Source organism: Neoarius graeffei, chromosome 16, assembly GCF_027579695.1.
Source record: "Neoarius graeffei isolate fNeoGra1 chromosome 16, fNeoGra1.pri, whole genome shotgun sequence".
NCBI classification, from domain to species: Eukaryota; Metazoa; Chordata; class Actinopteri; order Siluriformes; family Ariidae; genus Neoarius; species Neoarius graeffei.
The window spans coordinates 30,270,339-30,287,416 of NC_083584.1; the positions used below are offsets into that span (position 1 = coordinate 30,270,339).

At 40.9% G+C, this 17,078-nt stretch overlaps 1 protein-coding gene across 1 annotated transcript in view; it reads right to left on the bottom strand.

Moving 5' to 3' along the window:
- The window catches only part of cdk6 (cyclin dependent kinase 6), a 59,373-nt gene that overhangs the window by 37,956 nt on the left and 4,339 nt on the right, over window positions 1-17,078 (bottom strand). Inside the window, 2 exon segments of the mRNA XM_060942759.1 lie at window positions 3,668-3,835; window positions 12,759-12,894. Of these exon segments, the coding sequence (XP_060798742.1) occupies window positions 3,668-3,835; window positions 12,759-12,894 (304 nt within the window).

Below are 17,078 nucleotides of genomic sequence, written 5' to 3' on the forward strand. Positions count from 1 at the left end.
ACCTCTGGAATGTGATCAAGAGGAAGATGGATGGTCACAAGCCATCAGACAAAGCTGAGCTGATTGAATTTTTGTGCCAGGAGTGGCATAAAGTCACCCAAGAGCAGTGTGAAAGACTGGTGGAGAGCATGCCAAGACACATGAAAGCTGTGATTAAATGTCAGGGTTATTCCACCAAATATTGATTTCTGAACTCATCCTAGGTTCAAACATTAGCACTGTGGTGTTTAAAATTGAATATGAGCTTGATTTCTATGCGTTATTCAAGGTCTGAAAACACTTCATCTTTTTTGTTATTTTGACCAGTTGTCGTTTTCTGCAACTAAATGCTCCAAGTGACGATATTTTGATGTGGAATTCCAGGGCAATGTTATCAGTAGTTTATGGAATAAAACAAAAATGTTCATGCTCCTCAAATACACATCTATAAATAGTAAAACCAGAGATACTGATAATTGTGTAGGGGTCTCTTAATTTTTTCCAGAGCTGTATATAAGTCAGATCGCATCTCATCAATATCCACGCCTTCAAAAAGAGATTGATTTTCTCGTAACATGAGTATGAAGACTGACTAAATATGTGAAGACTGACTAAATATGGACCTCTTCATGCAAAATCCCCAAGGGACATACCTTCATATATTATGTAAATCAGACAGCTAAAAACAGGCTTTTCACTGAATGATTCATCTTCAGACATTAAACATGTTCTCGTTTTGAAACGATTCTGTTTCCCTGCATGCTCTAGATTTGAGTATCATCGATCTGGTTAGCATGTACTTAGCAATTATTATTTGTGATCAGGAAAAAGCAAACAAAAAGTGACCTCAGATCCTGCTTTGCATACCCGGGATTATCGCCTGTTTATCTGACAAGAGACAGAGAAGAAGTGTTTTCGCTGCACTGAAAGCAGGTGATGTGGGGGATTCCAAATGCAGGGAAATTAATCAGAACATTCCATGTTCACTTTTCACCTCTATGTCTCTGCCTGCATGTCTGTCTGTCTGTCTGTCTGTCTGTCTCTCTCTCTCCCTTGTCAGGTATATTACTTCTTTAAAATCGCCCTCCCTCCCTTTCACACCATCTCTTTCTCTTCCGACTGTCTGTTTCTCACTACATGTCTGTTTCACAGTTGATTTAAGGGTGGAGGTGGGGTTTTCTAATATCTCTGGTGGATTACCAGTTCAACTTACAGAAGTTCAACTGCCTAACCACTGAAACCACATAACAGAAAGAACGTTTTAGCAGTCATTCAAATTTCACAAACTGAATTGGCAGTGAAACAGAAGGGGTTAATAAGTGTACTTGTGGCTGTGCTACTGAGTGGGGATTCCTTCAAATTTCTACAAATTTCCCTCAGATACCTCAGAAAAAAATTCCGGCAGACCACATGCAATACTCACTTTCTAAAATGTTTAACAGACCAACACAGTGCACATTTGAGAAGCATCTCCTATTTTCAGTGTGAAGTGGAAAAGATACTACAGTATGTCCATTCACAACCTATACGTTATCTCTTGACATCAGAGCTCCCTTCAAGAGACTATGACTTCAAAGAATGACAGGGGGAATTCACTGATCCAATCCCATGATCCAATTCATCCCTGGACCACTTTGTGGGGCCCAATGACATTAATCACTCAGTCTCATTTTACACTTTTTATACACCTGCTGTTAGACTCGCAGCTGATGGGTGGCTTTTCTTTCAGTGCAGCTCACTCCTGATTGGGAGCTGTCCATGTCAGACTCAAGGGACCAGCTGATCTTTTCACTTTACTGCAGGTCACTTTCCTGAATATGCCAAAAGTGCATTCGAGAAATAAATCTAACCAAGTCTGCATATAACTAAGCTATTAAAAATTATCTCTCCATTAAATTGCTAAAATAGACCTGGGTAGACTCAAAAGACAGGGCAGAAATGTAGAAACAAGAGGTTTAAATGGAAAGATTAGATATCAGCTTTATAATAAGTTTTTCCATGAAGGACAGTAATGGTAATGGTTATAGTTATTCTTAATTTCTTTATTAAAAACAGTGATATTGGGATCAGCCATTAATATAAAATGTTACATATGTATTTGTATGGACCATTGTACCGTATACATCAGGAAGTAGGTAGCTCCAAGTAGCAACATTACTAACTTAACGGCATTTCTAGAAGCACGGCATCAGTAGAGTGGAGCTATTTTCAATCTAGCTAAGTATTGAGCTACTTTTTTCACCGAGTAGCAGTGTAGCATGATAAAATTAGCCAGCTAGATCCTTCTCAAAAGTACCTGAACCGAGAGTGGTGGAATGAACCCACGACCTCTGTCTTTTAATGACTGTCATTTTTGCAGCTAAAGAATGTTAACTGCTACTTAAAAAGAACAATTTCAAATAGAACAGCAAAATCTCTTAATTATGGTACGTATACCCTGTAAAAAGCATTTAAATGTTATAAATTAGCTGCACTATGAAATGAAAATGTCAGTTGGTTTTCCCCAAGTTTGACAAGTAGCCTCGGTGTAGTTAGCTTCTTTTTCTTAGCAACTTGTCATGACGCTAGTTACGTTATCAAAAGGTGAGTTTGGCTGGAGTTTTTTAAATCACGAGCAGCTTGTAGCTTGAGAAGTTACAATTGCAGAGCAGCTTCCACAGCACTGCATATTTATAATACTTTATTTAAAATGAGAGAGTGATGTGAGGATCCGTTTCTTTTATTATAGCAAGTTATATTTAACAGTTATTCCACGAAATCGAGTTGTACATGAGCTGACAGCGTCGAGTCGGCTATAAGCCATGCACGACGAGGTTGAGTGGAATAACTGTTTTATTATATCCACAGTCACTGGATTTTGAGAAACAGAGCATTTTTATTTTTGCAAGTTCGATAAATAAACTGTCTGACAAAATAATTTCCACATAGAATGTAAACAAACCGGTGAAATGGCAGTAACAATTTGTGAAAAATGCTATAATAATAATTCTTAAAAAATAAAAAAAGATACGTTCTCACCATCAAATACTTTTATTCCATATTCTGTTGCTTTTTTTGTATTTTTTAGGAGGTTGTGTTTTCAAGTAAAGTTTTTATTTCGTCCTCAGTCGATTCAGCAACGTGCTACGCCATTTTGTTGTTGTTGTTCTTCTTCTTTTGTGGGGTTTTTTTTTGGTGGTGGTTAGCAAGCCAACTTAAAAGGTGCATTACCACCACCGACTAGTCTGAAGTGTGGAACAGGAGATATTGGGGGGGAAACAAAAACCTATATTCTTTTAGCTATTTCTGTTTCTTTTAAATACTTGATACCAAAGCCACCATTTTGTTTTTCTCTACTCACGGTATATGAGCTGATATCCTAGTAGTAGACTAGCCAATCAGAGTGCACGATTGCTCATATCCAGTGAATGCAGATAGAATAAATTGGTGATATGTTTCTACAAATGTTTCAAATATGCCTGCTAAAATCCTTTTTTTTAAAGCATGTTTTATCATCTGGTCCCATTTTTACCATGGATGTTGCAATAAGTTTTGGATATCAACATACCCTCTGTATGTTTTGTGAATGTACGTAAATCTGAATTGATAAATGTGCTGTGTAGCTCACATTCTTGGGCTGTATTTTTCCAAGGTAAAAGTGCATACAGCAACCATGAAAAGAGGGCAAGGAATTGCCAAGCTGACTCACCACTGAAGTAAGCGCCATCTGAAAACTGTATATGCGTGCCAGACCAAAGTCTGCCAGTTTGATCTGTCCTCCACTGGTGACCAGAATGTTCTGAGGCTTCAGGTCTCGGTGAACCACACGGTGTGAATGGAGGAAGTCCAACCCCTGCAGCAACTGGTACATCATATCCTGAAAAGCATAGAAAACCCAGCTATTCCCAAATATCTCTGGTCCAGATATCTCAACATTGCTTCACGGATGAGTACAAGGCTAACGAGAGGGTAAAGGAAATCAATGAATGAGAAAGGAAGGAAATTCTAAAAGACATAATATAGCACTGTTGATAGCAGGGCTCTTTTGGCTTGGAGGAGGAAAAAGTGAGTGGGGCCGTTTAAATCTGGAGCGTGGCAGATGTTGTTAACTGACATTGATGCAGGGCCGGAAAGACATGTTACTTTAAAGTCCTGTTCTGCTGGGCCTCCACTTCCCTGCAGCTGTCTCTCAAGCACTTGTTCAGTTTGACGGCCAGGCAGAAAGCAAGCCTTAACACCTATGAAATGAGAGAAAATGGCTTAACTGCCATTTCCTCTGGTCTAACTTACACAACAGCATGAAAAAAAAAAAAAAACTACAGCCATGGAAGCTTTTGGAGCTGGCCCGATAGTCAATAAGAAAAGGTGTCTGACAAATGGGAAAGGGTTTAGAAAAAGCAAGTGACCAGTTGTTGCAAGAATTATCCCCAAACTAGAGGCATTGAGCGATGGCAGCCCTGGAAAAACCTGCCTCCAAGACCTCACAAGTGACATGGATCTGAGCCCACCACCCCATTCAGTCCCCAACCAGCTGGTAAGTGATTAAACGCACTGACACAATAGTATGCACACTCAAGCAGAAAACATTTGCAAACGGCACAGATCTGGTCATGCCGGGGAAGGGGACGGGGCCTCTGATAATGCGGATAAAGGAAGCTAAAGCCAAATGAACGTGTGTATGAGGGTGAGGCCAGGGTGAATGGTGGCCAGCATAAACAAGGGCCCCTTTCTAAATGCCCATCCAGCCATGGCCTACCAGAGCCGCCATAGCACAGGCAGGCTAGCGCAACGGCATTATGCCTCATCAGTTACTCTGCTTTGGCTTCAAGCCATATTGCCACATTTCCTCAAGCATAATGACCCAAGGACAAAACAAACACTCACCCCACAGCCCTCTTTTTTTTGTCTCAGATGAGTTAACCTAAACTGTACTGAGTCTACTGAGATTGCACAATTAAAGGGTTAATACCATTGACCTGTTTACTTCATGTCAATTGAATAGGATGAATGAAAATAACAATATATCTAATAGCAGAATAACAGGCGGAACCTTATCCCATGTAACACCTGTTAAGTGGCTTAAGAAAACCTCTCCTTGTCTTCCAGAGTGCAATTCAAGAGGCTGAATTTAAAAGTTATAGAAGTGCCACTGAGTGCATTTCATTATGTAGCATTAACTCATAGTGAGAAAACCAGATTACAGCTTAAAACCATCTACTTAAGCAAGCAACAGCATCAACCTCAAACACCCAGGACAAACACTACACCTGTCCTCAACAGCACCTCATTTGCAAAGGACATGGACAGAGTACTTAGAAAAAAAGAGAAGAGACAAAAAAAACCCACAGTCTCCTTAAAAAAACAGCAGTCAAAACAGAGCCTCCAGAAGGCACTCCCCATTCTCATGCTAATTCATGAGAGGCAGCCATATTGTTTATTGTAGCCTGGCATAATGCAAGACATCTGCCAGTTAGCATTAGTTGTAATTCCCTCCCCATGCTTCATTAGGCTCCCCTTTATGGGGCGGAGACAAGCCTCAGAAAGACGCTAAGCCTGGAATGGCCGGCCGGACTTGCCAACACAACACCAGCTGCTTGATGTCCTTCCAGCCCGTTTGATTCCTGGGGCCTTTTTCATCAATTAGCATGTGGTGGGTCCAAAATGGGGCAGGAGTGGACAGAATGGGGGATTTGGAGTGGATAGAAAGGAGAGGGGAGCTGGGAGCTCTGCAATCTGGTGTCTTTCTGGGAGGGCAAGAGTAAATGAAGTTGTTGGGGGTCTTTAGCAATACTGCACTAGAGCCTATCATCTGTCCCTGATGTCCATTATTTCATGTTCTGATGAGACGTCCAATTTGCCCAAGAAAATGAAAACTGAATACAAGCTATGTGTGAGACGCTCAAGACTTTCCACAAACTTCTTTTGTAAGCTTGATTCACTTTTGTGACCTGTTTGTATTTTAATTGTGGGTGAAAAATTAAACGACAATTCAGTGAACCATCATACCCTGTGGATAGAGGGGATACCCTGTGTTCATCTTGGAAGAGACTGCTCCCATCAGGATGGAAATGTTTCACCAGTGGATAAATGGAATCAGATTTGCAGTCTGTATCGCATGGCAATTCTCTTCTCAAAAATATGAGTCCATTTGCTTTGCACTTTTCTCCCCAAAGTCTTGCAAGATGTCATGAAACCATGCTTTCATAAATGGCTGATCAGCAGCAAGATATGCTGTTGAGTCATTTTCTGAATAATTTCAGCAATGCTTCTGACTGATAAAAAATGCCAGCACACTATGATTAAGGTCCAGTGGATGACGTACCACAAAATATGATCAAAATTGACGTATCTCAAAAGATTTTACTTTATATGGATAGAAAAACTAGGAAACCCTTTACATATAAATATGCACTTTTAAAATGTCTGTTTTCAGTAAAAGCCAACACAATTGAAGAGAAGATATATCTCGTTTCAGGATGTAATGTATCATATCCTCTGGGCGCAAGCAGGCAAATAAGATAAATGGATTTGTAAGACTAGTGGGTGGGAAGGGGACTGATGAAAAAGGAGGTACGCAGGGAAAAAAAAATATCCAGCATTTCCATTGGATATTCAGCATTTTAGAAAGTGGTAAGAGAACTTTGACAATGCTGGCCTTAAAGGATTATCTGTGAACTAATGAAAAGTATATCCACGGTACATAAGGATCGCTTACTTACTGCCCCTTACAGAAGCCTCCTACATTCAGTTTCTCTATTCACAACAAAAAGCGAGCAACTGAGAGGGCCACTGCAGACAAAACCACACATACACACACACTCTGAACAACATTCCTCTGGCTAGTCTTCAGTGAAAGCCAGAGCTGAATGAAAATAGAGGCGCACACAAGGGCCCAGCTCTTTAATTAGAAGCCCATCTACCACATGCACTGCCCATCAAAAGGCCAGGCCTCACCCTAATCTTAGAGAGTTCCATCCTCCATCTGCTTCTTTAAAGCATGCCAAAAGACTCCATTTATATTCTCATTCACAGGCCTCAAAGTGGAAATCCAAAAAACACGGACGTTTTCTCCGTGTAATACACATAAGTCATATTAGTAAAAGTGCACGAGGTGCTCTGAATCAGCTAATAAAGCAGAGGTCAATTCAATTGAGGCCAAAGGTTTACGTACACCTACCTACTCTAAAGATATTGAATCTGTTTTTTCACAACTCCACACATTTCATGTTACCATACATTCCTTTTGACAAATCAGTTAAAGTATCTATTTTGTTCACATCAGAGGCATTTTTAAAACAATCAGTTAGAGGCAAATTTATTTCAGTTTTAATTCACTATATCTGGCTTTCAGTGGGGTGGCACGGTGGTGTAGTGGTTAGCACTGTTGCCTCACAGCAAGAAGGTTCTGGGTTTGAGCCCAGTGGCTGACAGGGGCCTTTCTGTGTGGAGTTTGCATGTTCTCCCTGTGTCACGGGTCGCTCCGGTTTCCCTCACAGTCCAAAGATGTGCAGGTTATGTTAACCGATGGCTCTAAGTTGACTGTAGGTGTGAATGGTTGTTTGTCTCTATGTGTCAGCCCTGTGATGATCTGGTGACTTGTCCAGGGTGTACTCCGCGTCTCGCCCATAGTCAGCTGGGATAGGCTCCAGCTTGCCCATGACCCTGCACAGGCAAGTGGTTGACTTCAGATGCTTCTGACTAGCCAAATGTTATAATTAGTTGTTAATTAGGAGTACATCTGTGGCTGTAACAGGCCTACCATAGAAGTCCAAACAAGGTACCACAAGCATCTGTAAATAAACATAAAAATTTTGGGACCACACAGACACTGCATTGTTCAGGGAAGTGGCAACTTCATAGGATGAATGAACTTAGTCCCAAAGGTTCAATTGAACCCCAAGACAACAACAAAGGAACTGGTGAAAGAGTTGAAGGAATCAGGTACCAAATATGTACATCCACCATTAATTGCATTGCCATGGCCTGAAACGAAGTCATGCAAGGAAGAAGCCCCTACTCCAAGACCAGCATAAGAAGCCGGAATGAAGTTTGCAGGCAATCCCCAGCCTTTTGGAGGGGTGTTCACTGGTCAGATGAAACAAAAACTGAACCGTTTGGCCATAATGATCAGCGTTTTATATGAGCAGATAGGCTGAGGCTTTTAATCTGAAGAACACCATTCCAACTATTAAACAACGGCGTGGCAACATCAATAGTTGGGGTCATTTTGCTGGAAAAGGGACTGGTGCTCATCAGAAAATAGATGGCATCATGAGGAAGGAGGATTATCTAGAAGTACTGAAGCAATACCTCAATACAGCCAGAAAGTTAAAACTTGGCCACAACCAGGTCTGCCATCAGTGCAGGGTTCCTAAGCATACCTCCAACCCATACAGAAAAAAATGTATTGAAATATATTTTAAAGTGTCAAAAATATGTATGGAATATATTGTAAAGACACTGAAATAAAATGTTTGCATTGTTGTTCACATATACTCAATTTTGAAATATATTTTGAAACATAAATTAAATGACGGTACAGGTGAAACATATTGAAAATATATTCAGATTTATGACATGAAATGCAAAATATTAGACAAAACATTGCAGCATAGTGGTGCAGTGGTTATCACTGTTGTTTCACAGAAAGCAGGTTCCAGGTTTGAACCAGCTGGTTGGTCAAGGACCTTTCGGTGTGGAGTTTCTCCACATCCTGTAGTCCTAAAACATGTGGGTTAGGTCAACTGGCTACTCAAAATTGCTGGGCGGCACGGTGGTGTAGTGGTTAGCACTGTTGCCTCACAGCAAGAAGTTTCTGGGTTCGATCCCATCGGCTGGCGGGGGCCTTTCTGTGTGGAGTTTGCATGTTCTGCGTGGGTCTGCTCCAGTTTCCCCCACAGCATGACATGCAAAGACATGCAGTTAGGGCTGAAGTGCCCTTGAGCAAGGTACAGTGGTATGCAAAAGTTTGGGCACCCCTGGTCAAAATTACTGTGAACAGTTAAGCAAGTTGAAGATGACATGAAGTTAAAGATGAAACACACTTTTCAACATTTTAAGCAATATCGGTATTATTTTGGTTTTCTACAATTTTAGAGTGAAAAAAGGAAAGGAGTAACTTGCAAAAGTATGGGAACCCTAGGAGATTTGAGCACTCAGATCACTTTGACCAAGGTTCATCCATCCATTATCTGTAGCCGCTTATCCTGTTCTACAGGGTTGCAGGCGAGCTGGAGCCTATCCCAGCTGACTATGGGCGAGAGGCGGGGTACACCCTGGACAAGTCGCCAGGTCATCGCAGGGTTGATTGACCAAGGTCTCAGACCTTAATTAGTTTGTTAGGGTTATGGCTTGTTCACATTCATCGTTAGGAAAGGCCAGGTGACGCAAATTTCAAAGCTTTATAAATACCCAGGCTCCTCTAACCTAGTCCCAAAAATCAGCAGCCATGGGTTCTTCTAAGCAGTTTCCTACCACTCTGAAAATGAAAATGGCTGAGGTCCACAAAGCAGGAGAAAGCTATAAGAAGATAGCAAAACATTTTCAGGTTGCCATTTCCTCAGTTCGAAATGTGATTAAGAAATGGCAGTTAACATGAACAGTGAAGGTCAAGATAAGGTCTGGAAGACCAGGAAAATTTTCAGAGAGAGCTGCTCGTAGGACTGCTAGAAAGGCAAATCAGAACCCCCGCTTGACTGCAAAAGACCTTCAGGAAGATTTAGCAGACTCTGGAGTTGTGGTACATTGTTCTACTGTTCAGCGACACCTGCACAAATATGGCCTTCATGGAAGAGTCATCAGAAGAAAACCTCTCCTGCCTCCTCACCACAAAATTCAGCATCAGAAGTTTGCAAAAGAACATCTAAACAAGCCTGATGCATTTTGGAAACAAGTCCTGTGGACCGATAAGGTTAAAATGGAACTTTTTGGCAGCAACAAGCAAAGGTATGTTTGGAGAAAAAAGGGCACAGAATTTCATGAAAAGAACACCTCTCCAACCGTTAAGCATGGGGGGTGGATCAATCATGCTTTGGGGTCGTGTTGCAGCCAATGGCACGGGAAACATTTCACAAGTAGAGGGAAGAATGGATTCAATGAAATTCCAGCAAATTCTGGAAGCAAACATAACCCCATCTGTAAAAAAGCTGAAGTTGAAAAGAGGATGGCTTCTACAAATGGATAATAATCCTAAACACACCTCAAAATCCACAATAGACTCCCTCAAGAGGCGCAAGCTGAAGGTTTTACCATGGCCCTCACAGTCCCCTGATCTGAACATCATTGAAAATCTGTAGATAGACCTCAAAAGAGCAGTGCATGCAAGACGGCCCAGGAATTTCTCAGAACTGGAAGACTTTTGCAAGGAAGAATGGATGAAAATTCCTCAAACAAGAATTGAAGGACTCTTGGCTGGCTACAAAAAGCGTTTACGAGCTGTTATACTTGCCAAAGGGGGTGCTACTAGGTACTAACCATGCAGGGTGCCCAAGCTTTTGCTTCGGGCCCTTTTCCTTTTTTGTCATTTTGAAAATGTAAAGGATGAAAATAAAAAATTGTTTTTGCTTAAAATATAAAGGGAATGAGTCATCTTTAACTTTTTGCCTTTTGGAGATCATTTCATCTTCAACTTGCTTGACTGTTCACAGTAACAGTAATTTTGACCAGGGGTGCCCAAACTTTTGCATACCACTGTACCTAACCCCTGACTGCTCCCCGGGCAGTGTAGTATGGCTGCCCACTGCTCTGGGTGTGTGTGTGTGTGTGTGTGTGTGTGTGTGTTCACTGCTTCAGATGGGTTAAATGTAGAGGATGAATCTCACTGTGCTTGAAGTATGCATGTGACAAATAAAGGTTTCTTCTTCATAGGAGTAAATGAGAGTGTAAATGGCTGTTAGCCCCATGACAGTTCAGGGTGTACCCTGCCACTTGCCGAATATGAGTTGGGATTGGCTTCAGCTCACCCACAAACCACAATGGATAAGTAGTATAGAGAATGAATTGAAGACAAAATATGTGGTCATGATATTTTTAGCTGACTGTAACTGACTAAAGTCTTTCTTCAACTGTATATGTTTAAGTCTCAGGAGCACTTAGGGTTAGGGTTAATTAGTATATTGACATAGTAAATATATTGACATATTTCACTAACAATATATTTATTGGGGCAATATTGAACATTTAACAGTTATTCCATGAAATCGAGTTGTATATGAGCTGATAGCCAACAAGGCATATAGCGCCGAGTTGGCTATAAGCCATGCACCACGAGACTGAGTGGAATAACTGTTTTATTCTATACACATTCACTGGATTTTGAAAAACAGAGCATTTTTATTTGTTGCAAATTTGATAAATAAAAACTTCATACAAAAAAGCATGACAAAATAATTTCCGCTTAGAATGTAAACAAACCGGCGAAATGACAGTAGCAATTTGTGGAAAATGCAATAATAATAATTCTGGAAATTTTTTTTAAAAAGATACGTTCTTACCATCAAATACTTTCATTCCAAATTTTGTTGCTTTTTTTTGCGTTTTTTTGGGCCTTCTTCTACTTTAGGGATTTTTGGCAGTTGGCAAACCGACTTAAAGGTGCATTAGCGCCACCAATTGGGCTGGAGTGTGGAACACAAGATATTGGTGGGGGACTATATTCTTTTAGCTATTTCTGTTTCTTTTAAATACTTGATAATTTTGGGGGTTTTGTTTTTGAATAGAGTTTTTATTTCATCCTCGGTTGGTTCAGCAACACGCTCCGCAATTTTGTTTTTCTCCTCATGGTATATGAACTGATAGCCAATCAGAGCATGCGATTGCTCATATCCAGTGAATGTGGATAGAATAAATAAATATATTTCAAACATGCTCATTAATATATATTTCAAATACATATTTTACCTGTATGGGAAAGTTGTGACAAAGTGGCTTAGAGACAACAAGCCTAACCTGAATCCCATAGAAACTTTGTGGACTGAACTGAAAAAGCATGTCCCAGCAAGGAGGCCAACAAACCTGACTGAGTTACACCAGATCTGTCAGAAGCAATGGGCTAAAATTCTTTTTAATTAGAAGCACAATTAATGAAGTATTGTGAGAAGCTTGTGGAAGGCTACCCCAAGCTTTTGATCCAAGTACAAGCAATTAAAAGGTAATGGCATAACATACTAACAAGTATGTCTAAGGTTCCGGGTTCGAACCCAGTGGCCGGCGAGGGCCTTTCTGTGTGGAGTTTGCATGTTCTCCCCGTGTCTGCGTGGGTTTCCTCCAGGTGCTCCGGTTTCCCCCACAATCCAAAGACATGCAGTTAGGTTGACGTGGGGCGGCCTTGGGCTGAGGTGCCCTTGAGCAAGGTACCTGACCCCTGACTGCTCCCCGGGAGCTCTGGTGTGGCTGCCCACTGTTCTGAGTGTGTACGTGTGTTCACTGCTTCAGATGGGTTAAATGCAGAGGACGAATTTCACTGTGCTTGAAGTGTGCATGTGACGAATAAAAAACTGTTTTAACCTTTTGACCTATTGAAAGTCTGATATAGTACATAAAAGTTCAAATCAATCAGACTCTTAGCTATTATTTTGAAATGACCTCTTGTGAAAAGAGAGTAGATGTCCTAACTGACTTAGCACAGGAAATGTATGGTAACATCAAATGTGTGTTGTTAAAAATTGAGTTTAAATGTCTTTAGTGCAGACGCATGTAAACCTTTGTCCTCAGCTCTATAAGTCCTTTTTATAAGTGATATCAAGAATCTGCTGCTGCTATTTAACCTTATACCGATTTTCAAATTATCAGCTTTTGAGTACCTTTATGGTTTCAGGTGGCACTCCTGGATCAGGTGCTTTTTCTAGGTATGTGGTCAAGTCTTGGTCCACATGCTCAAAGACGAGTGTCAGTTTGGTCTCCCGATCATTTCTAGAAACTGTACAGACATCAAACAACCTAGAGGAATGACATAAGAAAACATATCATAATGTACACATTCAAACATACGACTTTCGCTGCATTTATTTCTGTACCTTACTTGGTAACATAATGAAAAATAATACAGCAATACAGAGCACAGTTTCCCTAAAGCATTGTAATGTCACAACCCTTTTAATAATGATCTTTGAACAGCGATGGGGTTTTTTCTAATCAAACTCATCTCATCTCGGTATGAATTGAATTGCCCTAGATTTGACATATTGCATCTGGTGTGGAGAAAACAGTTAAGTAATACAATGGATAACCAGCATAGGCAATATCCTTCTGCAAATAAGATGAAGCAATACAGCATATATGTCTGTAAATTAGAAAAGGTCAGTAAGAATTAGCATGAAAAAAAACATCGAATTTTCCCAGTCAAGATTGAAAGGTCTCAAAACATTCCAATCTCAGCACCTTTAACATGTGTGATGTGCCACGTTAACTCAAGGACATACCAGAATGTCTCATCATAGTGATGGCTGAACATTGGATGATACATTTGTGCCCAAAATCGAATATGAATTTAATCTAATTTACCCTAGTAACTAACTACTGAAGAAATGATATAACATTTGTTATACACCAATCAACCATAACATTAAAACCACTGACAGGTGAAGTAAAAACATCTATTATCTCATTCTAATGACACCAAAATTCCCCAGATCTCAATCCGATAGAGCATCTGTAGATGTCCTGGGGAAAAAAGTCCAACCCACAGAGGCCCCACCTCGCAACTGACAGGACTTAAAGGAACAGTCCACCGTACTTCCATAATGAAATATGCTCTTATCTGAATTGAGACGAGCTGCTCCGTACCTCTCCGAGCTTTGCGCGACCTCCCAGTCAGTCAGACGCAGTCAGACGCGCTGTCACTCCTGTTAGCAATGTAGCTAGGCTCAGTATGGCCAATGGTATTTTTTGGGGCTGTAGTTAGATGCGACCAAACTCTTCCGCGTTTTTCCTGTTTACATAGGTTTATATGACCAGTGATATGAAACAAGTTCAGTTAAAAAAATTGAAACGTAGCGATTTTCTATGCTATGGAAAGTCCGCACTATAATGACAGGCGTACTAACACCTTCTGCGCGCTTCGGCAGCGCACCGATACGGAGCTCAGATATCAATGCGCTGTCGAAGCGCGCAGAAGGTGTTAGTACGCCTGTCATTATAGTGCGGACTTTCCATAGCATAGAAAATCGCTACGTTTCAATTTGTGTAACTGAACTTGTTTCATATCACTGGTCATATAAACCTATGTAAACAGGAAAAACGCAGAAGAGTTTGGTCGCATCTAACTACAGCCCCAAAAAATACCATTGGCCATACTGAGCCTAGCTACATTGCTAACAGGAGTGACAGCGCGTCTGACTGACTGAGAGGTCGCGCAAAGCTCGGACAGGTACGGAGCAGCTCGTCTCAATTCAGATAAGAGCATATTTCATTATGGAAGTACGGTGGACTGTTCCTTTAAAGGATCTGCTGCTAATGTCTTGGTGCCAAATACCACAGCACACCTTCAGAGGTCTTGTGGAGTCCATGCCTTGATGGGTCAGAGCTGTTTTGGTGGTACAAGGGGGACCTACACAATATTAGGCAGATGGTTTTAATGTTATGGCTGATTGGTGTATGTTCAGGGTGAAAACAATGCACAGCTATATATCTGACTGCAAAGTGACAAATATCAAGTACGAAAATAAACATGGACAAAATTCAAGTATTTTAGTTGTAACCAGTAGGCCAAACCAAGCCTTATATATTATATATTATGTTAAAAATCCTGGAAAGCAGCACATTCCTATGATGTCACTGATTAAGTTTCTTCCATTCTTCTAATGGAATCCAAATTTTTTCCTTTACAATGGAGCCTCTCAAATGATATAGAACATATGGAAAAAATAAAGTTCTCATGTGAAACATCTAAGACTAGCCTGTAACTACACGAGGCCCTGAATATACGGCAGACTAGGTTTCCTTGTTCCACATGCTGCTTTACATCAGAGACAGAGTACTTTAGTGTGTAGCCTGAAAACATCTTTGTTTTTACTTCCCCCCTTTTTATTTTTAACAGTAAATGCAACATCCATTGCATAATATGGCAGAGTCTCAGACAAAATTGGTGAAAAAATATGAGATCTCATATATATATATATATATATATATATATATATATATATATATATATATATATATATATATATATCCATCTCTAACCAAGGTATGTTTGACTATTTAAAATTTTAAAAGTGAATATTCTGGAAAAATGATTGGCTATGCCTCTCCATCTCTGAAAAATGGTAAGGCAGTGATATAGAATCTATTATTATGAACAAATGAAGTGAATTATTGAGTCAAAATAATGCAAGCCCATTTTAAGAATTCATCACCAGCATGTGACAGCAAATGTTTTGTATTGTTTTTTTGTTTTTTTCTTCCAAGGCATACTGCAATTACATTTTGTGGCATGTCAATGCAAACATCACAAAGCTGAGGTTTAAAAAATGTTGACATTTAGTCAAGAACACGATACCAATTACTTGTAACTCCAATGGATTGCAAACATCTCATCTCATCTCATTATCTCTAGCCGCTTTATCCTGTTCTACAGGGTCGCAGGCAAGCTGGAGCCTATCCCAGCTGACTACGGGCGAAAGGCGGGGTACACCCTGGACAAGTCACCAGGTCATCACAGGGCTGACACATAGACACAGACAACCATTCACACTCACATTCACACCTATGGTCAATTTAGCCCATGTTTACATTAGACCGTATCAGCGGATCATCAGATTAACGTTTTTAAAACGATTAGTGTGCACACAGCAACACCAATACACGATTTGCGTGCACACAGCAATACCAATACACGGATACGCTCGGCTCCGCAGGCATCCTGCGCTCCAAATCACTCCGCCCTGAACAGCGAGTGCCCTCTGGAGGGTGCGCACTCCGGCCCTGCGCAGCTCACAGAGCGCGCGAGTGAAGTGAACAAGCTGTGATTCGGGACTGAGCCGCTGTGTGTGTGATCCCAGCGCACATCACTTACCACTTGCAAGTGGAAGGATGGCAAGCCTAAAGACAATCATAACTACACAATGGGCAGTATTTGCATCAGTATTTGCAGTATTTTCATACTTTTATACTCTTTAATGAAAGGTGATACAAGGCAGAAGTCCGCGCCGTTTTTCAGCAGTCACGTCACATGACCAACGCCAGCAAATCAGGAAGGTGGATGTCACAGTGACGTTGTCCAATGAGACGCCAGCTAGAGCTCAGCACAGCGTATCCGCGTATTCTGAATGTTTACACAGCACCGGAGCTGACACGATCTGGATTGAATACGTGGACGCTGGCGGATTCCCGTTTCCCAGCGTTTCCAGGCGGTTTAATGTAAACGGACAGTGCATACGCGAAGAAAACGAGACAGATACGGTCTAATGTAAACGTAGCCTTAGAGTCACCAGTTAACCTAACCTGCATGTCTTTGGACTGTGGGGGAAACCGGAGCAAACCCACGCGGACAACATGCAAACTCCGCACAGAAAGGCCCTCGCCGGCCACGGGGCTCGAACCCGGACCTTCTTGCTGTGAGGCGACAGCGCTAACCACTACACCACCGTGCCACCCCTGGATTGCAAACATATCCAGTATAATAAAAAGGTTTCTTCTAGAGGTTAATAAAAGCTATAACTGGACAAAAATGAGGAACCATTTTGGGTTATCATTAAATAAATCAGTCCATCTGGCATTGTATTTTTCTGCCAACACAGGTAACTATCAATTCAGGCTGACTCTGTTCCTGGACACCACCAGTTTTCAGTTTGATTTGTCCGCTATAACAGACCTGATTTAACTTATTAATTCATAATCAGGATTAAAATACCTTAGAGCAGGGAAAGGACGAAGATGTGTGAAACCTTTTAGTTTGGGCAGGACGAAAGTATCTGTGAAAGAAATATAATTTTTTATTAATGCTGTCAGTCTTGTGTTGTCTTTGGTCCTTTCCTATATGCCTGAAGCATTAATAAGAAGTTGTCCATTGCCCATCATCATGGGGGGGGGACACGATGACTGTGCTGTACAAGATGGCATGTGACATATATCATAAAGAAGGTATGCATTTGGACCTCTTCACAGTGAACTAATAGCAAGATATT